Source organism: Triticum aestivum, chromosome 5D (assembly GCF_018294505.1).
Source record: "Triticum aestivum cultivar Chinese Spring chromosome 5D, IWGSC CS RefSeq v2.1, whole genome shotgun sequence".
NCBI classification, from domain to species: domain Eukaryota; kingdom Viridiplantae; phylum Streptophyta; class Magnoliopsida; order Poales; family Poaceae; genus Triticum; species Triticum aestivum.
In genome coordinates this window covers 513941683-513949346 of record NC_057808.1, presented here as the reverse complement: position 1 = coordinate 513949346, position 7664 = coordinate 513941683, and the positions used below count along the sequence as shown (strand labels likewise).

The window sequence follows — 7664 nt, the reverse complement described above, 5'->3', positions numbered from 1 at the left end:
TTCCTCTGTTGATGAGTTCTATTCACAGTGCTCTGCCATCTGGCGTCAGCTTGACTCTCTTCGGACCGTCATTTGTGGAACTTGCCGTTGCTGTCAGACTACACGGTCCGATTTGGAGTTTCAGCGGGTTCACGAGTTCTTATCTCGTCTTCGCTCTGAGTTCGAGCCTCGCCGTGCTCACCTGCTCGCTCGTGGTCGTGTTCCTATCTCGGAGGTACTTGCTGAGCTTCGTGCTGAAGAGACCCGCCTACGCTCTGCTGGGTTACTTGTGCTTCCATCAGTGTTGGCCGCCCGAGCTCCTATGCCACCTGCTCCAGCACTCCTGCCTACTCCTTCAGGGGGGGTGGGTCATCCTTCTTATGCTGAGAGGGGCCGGTCGCGCCGTGACACCTTCTGTGGCTACTGCTCTCGACCAGGTCACCCAGAGTCTGATTGCCGTGAGAAGAAGCGAGACCAGAGGCGCTCCTCTTCCAGTGGGACTCCTGGATCCTCCTCGACCCCGTCACTCACTGACCAGGACATTATGAGGCTCAAGCGTCTCTTAGCTTCCACAGGCTCTTCGTCGACCGGTTCCGTTGCTGCTGTGACTGCAGCCACTGCTCCAACACCGCAGGCATCTACACAGTCAGGTACATCTTCGTGGGTTCTGGATTCTGGAGCCTCTTTTCATATGTCTTCTGATTCTTCCGTGCTGTCTTCTCTCCGACCTCTTGATTCACCTGTTAATGTTCTTACTGCTGATGGCACACCTCTTCCTGTTGCTAGCCGTGGTCTTCTTTCCACTCCATCTTTTTCTGTTCCTAGTGTTTCACATGTTCCTCGCCTCACCATGAATCTTTTTTCCGCTGCCCAACTTACTGATTCTGGTTGTCGTGTCATTCTTGATACCGACTCTTGCTCCATTCAGGATCGTCGCACCAAGGCTTTGGTTGGTGTTGGCCCCCCGGCGCCGTGAGTCAGAGGGCCTTTGGGAGGTTGACTGGCTTTGTGTTCCTTCCGCTGCCACCACTTCAGCCAGCTCCCATGCTCTTGCTGCCTCTTCGTCTGCGTCCTTCCAGCAGTGGCATCATCGCCTTGGTCACATATGTGCCTCTCGCTTGTCTTCTTTAGTTCGTCAGGGCCTCTTAGGGTCTGTATCTGGAGATGTTTCTTTACATTGTAATGGTTGCAGACTTGGCAAACAGACCCAGTTACCTTATCCTACCAGTGAGTCAGTATCTCAGCGTCCTTTTGACTTAGTTCATTCTGATGTATGGGGTCCTGCTCCCTTTGATTCGAAAGGTGGTCACCGCTACTATATCTTGTTTATTGATGATTTCTCTCGCTACACTTGGCTCTACTTTATGAAATCTCGTAGCGAGGTTCTCTCTATATACAAACGTTTTGCTACCATGGTTCACACCCAGTTTTCCACGCCCATTCGTACTTTTTGTGCTGACTCCGCTGGTGAGTTTATCTCCTAGCTGTTGCGTGGTTTTCTTGCGGAACAGGGTACTCTTGCCCAGTTCTCATGTCCTGGTGCACATGCTCAGAATGGCGTTGCCGAACGTAAGCATCGTCATCTACTTGAGACGGCTCGTGCTCTGATGATTGCCGCTTCTCTCCCACCCCATTTTTGGGCTGAGTCTGTTTCTGCATCCACCTATCTCATCAACATACAGCCATCGACTGCTCTGTAGGGTGGTATTCCTATGGAGTGTCTCACTGGTCGCTCTCCTGACTACTCAGCTCTTCGTATGTTTGGATGTGTGTGCTATGTCCTTCTTGCCCCGCGAGAACACACCAAACTGACTGCTCAGTCGGTTGAGTGTGTTTTTCTTGGCTACAGTGATGAGCACAAGGGCTATCGCTGCTGGGATCCTGTTGGTCGTCGTTTGCGCATCTCGCGTGATGTGACCTTTGACGAGTCTCGCTCTTACTACCCACGTCCTTCTACCTCGAGCTTCTCTGTGTACGATCTTTCTTTTCTTCTTCTCCCTGATACACCCTGCTATGTGCCTCCTCATGTTTTTCCTCCTCCGCCTGCACCTCTCCTTCCTTATCCTTCACCACCGACACCATCTTCCCCATCCTCCTCCTCCAACTCTCCACCATCATCTCCAGTCCGTCGCCCTCTCTCACCATTTCCTCTTCACTATACTCGTCGGCCTCGTTCTGAGGATGTTTCCCCTGATGCGCCTTCCACCTCTGGTGCACCTCCTTTCACGCCTCCCCCGGTTCATAACCTCCGTGCTCGGCCTCGCCCCCCACCTGATCGCTACTCTCCTGATCGGTACGGTCTCTCTGTTATTGCTGAGCCCACTTCCTATCGGACTGCCATGACTCAGCCTGAATGGCAGCTTGCGATGGCCGAAGAGCTTGCTGCCCTTGAGCGCTCTGGCACATGGGATCTGGTTTCCCTCCCTTCCGGTGTCCGTCCCATCACCTGCAAGTGGGTCTACAAGATTAAGACTCGCTCTGATGGTTCTCTTGAGCGCTACAAAGCGCGCCTTGTGGCCCGTGGTTTTCAGCAGGAGCAGGGACGCGATTATGATGAGACATTCGCTCCTGTGGCCCACATGACCACTGTTCGCACTCTTCTTGCTGTTGCTTCTGTTCGTCATTGGTCTATCTCTCAACTTGATGTTCAGAACGCTTTTCTTAATGGCGAGTTGCGTGAGGAGGTTTATATGCAGCCCCCACCGGGGTACTATGCTCCTGATGGTTTGGCCTGTCGACTTCGCCGCTCCCTCTATGGTCTTAAACAGGCTCGTCGCACCTGGTTTGAGCGCTTCGCCTCTATGGTGACTGCCGCTGGCTTCTTGCCCAGTGATCATGATCCCGCGTTGTTTGTTCACACGTCTCCTCGTGGTCGGACTCTGCTCCTTCTCTATGTTGATGACATGATCATCACTGGTGACCACTCTGACTACATAGCCTTTGTTAAGGCTCGCCTTCGCGACTAGTTCCTCATGACTGATCTTGGTCCACTTCACTATTTTCTTGGGATTGAGATCTCCTCGACCTCTGATGGCTTCTACATCTCCCAAGAAAAATATATTCAGGATCTTCTTGCTCGCGCTGCTCTCGGTGATGAGCGCACAGTTGTGACTCCTATGGAACTCAATGTTTAGCTTCGTGCTTCTGATGGTGACCCTCTCCCTAACCCCACTCGCTATCGTCACCTTGTTGGCAGTCTTGTCTATCTTGCTGTTACGCGTCCTGATATCTCCTATCCTGTTCATATCCTAAGTCGGTTCGTTTCAGCCCCCACCTCTGTCCACTATAGTCATCTCCTCCGTGTTCTACGATATCTTCGTGGCACGCTCTCTCAGCGCCTTTTCTTTCCCCGCTCCAGCTCTCTTGAGCTCCAGGCCTACTCTGATGCTACCTGGGCTAGTGATCCCTCTGATCGACGTTCGCTGTCTGCTTATTGTGTCTTTCTTGGTGGCTCTCTTATTGCCTGGAAGACAAAGAAACAGACTGCCGTTTCTCGCTCGAGTACAGAGGCTGAGTTGCGAGCCATGGCTATGCTGACGGCTGAGGTGATCTGGTTACGGTGGTTACTTGAGGACTTTGGTGTGTCTACTACTACCTCGACTCCCTTATTCTCAAACAGTACTGGTGCTATCAGTATTGCGCGTGACCCGGTGAAGCATGAGCTCACCAAGCACATCGGTGTGGATGCCCACTTTGTGCGTGCTGCTGTGCAGGATCAGACTCTCGCTCTTCACTATGTGCCCTCTGAGTTACAGTTGGCGGACTTCTTCACGAAGGCACATAGTCAAGCGCAGCATAGTTTTCTTCTCTCCAAACTCAGTATTGTTGATCCACCATGAGTTTGAGGGGGGTGTTAGATGTGTACAGTCTCTCTTGCACTTTACCATACACATGTATATGTACTGGCCCTTGGCCCTCCAGTGAATACAGTTGCCCATTCCTAACAATTAGATCCTTGTTTCATGTAATAAAATTGCAAAATAAAGTGAAATTGACATCTGTGGACAACCTGATGTAATAAACATGCACCTTAATTCCACATGAAACAAGGATATAATATGCTGTGTTTACTTGCGTTGGCCAGGGGTATCGGCTTCAATTACTCTTGGGTTTTTGATAAAGCTAACCTTTTTATTATCTTTTTAGGTGAAACTGGTTTTCTTTAGGGGATTTTGTTTTTGAGAAAAGGTGAAACTGGTTTATGGGAGCATTCCCAGTCCGGAAGGCCGCCGAAGCTCTTATCCACGACCACCAGGAACCCGGCCCAGCCCAGTAACAGCCTCTTTCTTCCTTAGCCTAACGAGCAACCTCAGTCCAATTATGGTCGCCACTTTTCCACTCCTAGAACTGGCAACAGCGAATCCCCATTCTCCGGCGAGCGGCGGCGAGGCCCTCCGCTGCTTCCTGCAGCATCCAGATCCCCGTCCCGCTGCCTTACCTCGGCAGCCTCTCTACTGCTTGCCTCCTCGCCGACCACGCTCGCCGACCGGAAGCAACCATTACGCGGTAAGCTCCCATTCCTCTCCTCCGGGCTAATGCCGCATGTTGGTGCTGAGTGTTGTTTCTAACCCGAGCTCGTGCAGATGCAGCCTGGCTCTCACCGCCGTCCGTTCCCCTACCCCTAGGCCCTAGCTAGTGAGCCATCCTGTAAACTGACGCATTTCCCTCACCCTATCGTCTTCGTCTGCGAAATGAAGTCGCGGTTTAGAGCGTATGATCTCATTTCTGTTGGTCAGTCGCACTTCGGATGGATACTGTGATACTATTGATTTGCCCTAGCACCTGTCTCAACTTTTGACGACTCCTAACATGTCCCTAAGATTATAGATCCTGCTACATATCTACACTTTGTTTCTCATTGCGCATTGTGACAACAGATGTATCATGTTTCATTATTGCCGGCTTATTGTGAAATGAATTGTGAAGTAATCATGGAAAAAATATAGGGATTGTGTTATTACATATAACCAGTAGATATGTAGCAGTACCCCGTGTCAACCAAATGGTGAATCCCCGTGATACCACTCAGCATAGGCCATAAGCCCATACTAAAATCTGCTTCAATTTTCCCCGTTTGCAAATTCTGGTGTAAACCGCAAAAGCATTGTTAGAAGGGGATCAACAAAAAAAATCAGTCATTGTTTTTAGTGTGAAAGTTGGATAGTAATATTTCAGTTCAAATGACAGAGATGATTCTACATCCATATTTCCAGCATGTAGTCAATGTTTACCATTTATCAAGTTCTGATCTCAGCTTCAATCCATTAATTTTCGTAGCTTCCATTAATCGTTAAAGTATGGGTATCATTGCTTCTTGCACTTTTGCATAAACAATAAGTTTCTCAGTTTTATATCATCTATTTTCTTCTCTTTTGTTGTAGATATAAGTTCATCTGCTAGATAAGCTCAAAGGAGATATGGAACCTCGGCAGGGGATGACCACAACCATACTAACTGATGATTTGGTGGTGGAGATCTTGTCTCGGCTGCCACTGAAGTCTTTTTGCCGTTTCAAATGTGTCTCCAAGTCTTGGCTTGCCTTCTCATCTGATTTGCACTACCGCCAGAAGCTCCCTAGAACTCCTGTCGGTCTTCTGTACCAAAAAAGAGAGCATGACACTGCCATCCATCTTGCGGGACTTCCCTCAAGTGACAGGGATATTGACACAACACTTAGCTTTGTGCCATGTACTAAGCATCCCTTAGAGCTTAAGTATTGCAGCAATGGCCTAGTGCTTTGTTATCATGGTGGTATGTCCTCGAAAGAAATTTCCGACGCCATCGTGTGCAATCCAGCAACTCAAGAGTGGATGACACTTCCAGATACTGAACCTGGACCAGCCGTCTCTTATGCTCATCTCAACACTTCTATGTCTTCAAATTTGAGTCAAGCTCAAGCCCAAATGGTGGATATGACACTAAAGTTAAGGTATTTCTCTCTGAGGATTTCACATGGTCTAGTTGTCTTTGGGAAACGGACGATGCATTTGATGGTTATTCGTTGTTCCTAAATGGGGTGTTGTATGTGGAGCACTTATGGGGGCATTATCTTCTCGCACACGATGCACCTGACACATGCACACAGTTGCTCAATCACAGGACCTTTCGGTTGCCAGGGTTTCCATATGGACCAGATCAGAGGTTTTATTGCTTTGACGGGCGTCTTTGCCAGTCATCTGGGGTCTTATGTTACGCACAACAAGAATCGGATGGTTGCATGATCCAAATTTGGAGTTTGGAAGGATCTGATAGGTGGGTGGTGAAGCGTCGTCTAAGTATGAACAATGTATTTGGGAGGGACATAATGCTCCGTACTAGCAATGACGGATTTTGGTATTTTGATTATGAAATCCTGGCATTTGACTTGGAGAGAGAGCTAGTTATCCTTGCCGACACAATTGCTAATAATAAGATCATCTCATATAGCATCAGTACTGGAAAAGTCTGCCAGATTCTAAACATTCCAAGGTTCATTGACCTGTATCGAAGTCTACTCTATGTGCCATACTATGGCAAGTTTCCAGCCTCTGTGTTTCATGGAGCTCAAGACAAATGTTAGAATATTTACCTGATGAATGCTGCAATCTCTAGTTATCTTTTGTGCACTAGCTGTACCAAACATCTGTTATGTGTGTACCAGATTGTTGTTATGTGTTATGTTCATATATTTGGCACTTCTCATTTCCCCTGTCAACTCTGGTCTTACTTATGCTAGCGTAATCTGTAAGTGCATCTAGTGCCCCTTAGTGATTTTGGTGTATTGAAGACTTATAGGTTAAGAGACTGATGCGTTTGTGAGTGTACACAGGTCTATAAGTCTATGAGGAGTTTGATATTTACAGAGAAAGTCGACCCCTAAAAATGAAGTTCTTCGATTGAAGACTTTGGATTTCTGAAGACTTTGAAAGTGAAGAAATTGGTGTGACCTTCAAGACTTGGTATTCATTCGAGGAACATGAAGCGTGAAGACTTTTGTTTTCGTAGTTTCATTTTTCTCTTTCTTGAGTCATAGGAAACACCGTACTGTTAAAGGGGGTCGAGGAAATACTAAGGAAAAATTTTCAAGTGATGCTCAACTCAAAATCCTACACCTACCAATCCCTTTGAGTGAAGCCATTGGAAATCTCATACAGTTCAGTCAATTTCTTCAGTGACAGAGACGAAATTCTTCTGGTCTCTGAGGAATTTGTTCTGACCGAGGAGTTAGGAATTCGCCAGTGCGGATTGCCTACAAGTGAGGAACATGATAGCCCTGAGGAATCTGAGCCTCAAATATCCGACCGTTGCTGTGCTACGCGCCAGCTGTCCCAAAATATCTACGCACCTAACGGTCATATCATGAAGGGCATTTATGTCTTATCATGTCGGGCTGCTCCCTAGGCTATAAATAGCCGCCCCCTGCAACCACTAGCTGGTCGGCTGCTCCGAGAGAAACTGACACTTGTCATTTGAGAGCATCCCATCCTCCGAGGACTTTGAGCGAAAATCATCAAGTGAGGAAAACCCAAACCCAAACACCTACAAACCCAAAGTGATTGAGCATCACTGAAGAGATTGATCCTACGTAGATCGCCGAGTGACCAAGTTTGTGAAGGTTTGGAAGTCACCTGAAGATTGATCCTGCGTAGTTGGAACTTGTCTACCAAATCATTGTCTTCACCAAGCCTACTGCTTCTATTTCCTCA

The 7664-nt window shown here is 48.1% G+C and overlaps 1 protein-coding gene across 1 annotated transcript; it reads left to right on the top strand.

The window, feature by feature from the left end:
- The first annotated feature begins 5414 nt into the window (after positions 1–5414).
- Positions 5415–6538, top strand: LOC123121065 (putative F-box protein At1g19160). Its single transcript, XM_044540998.1, has 2 exons — positions 5415–5908; positions 6079–6538. Exons 1-2 carry the CDS (start codon positions 5415–5417, stop codon positions 6536–6538), a joined length of 954 nt encoding a protein of 317 aa, XP_044396933.1.
- Positions 6539–7664: the final 1126 nt, after the last annotated feature.

Coding starts and splice junctions, on each gene's coding strand:
- LOC123121065 (XM_044540998.1), top strand. CDS start 5,415: ATGACCACAACCATACTAACTGATGATTTGGTGGTGGAGATCTTGTCT. Junction 5,909..6,078: donor GATATGACACTAAAGTTAAG/GTATTTCTCTCT, acceptor GCTCAATCACAG/GACCTTTCGGTTGCCAGGGT.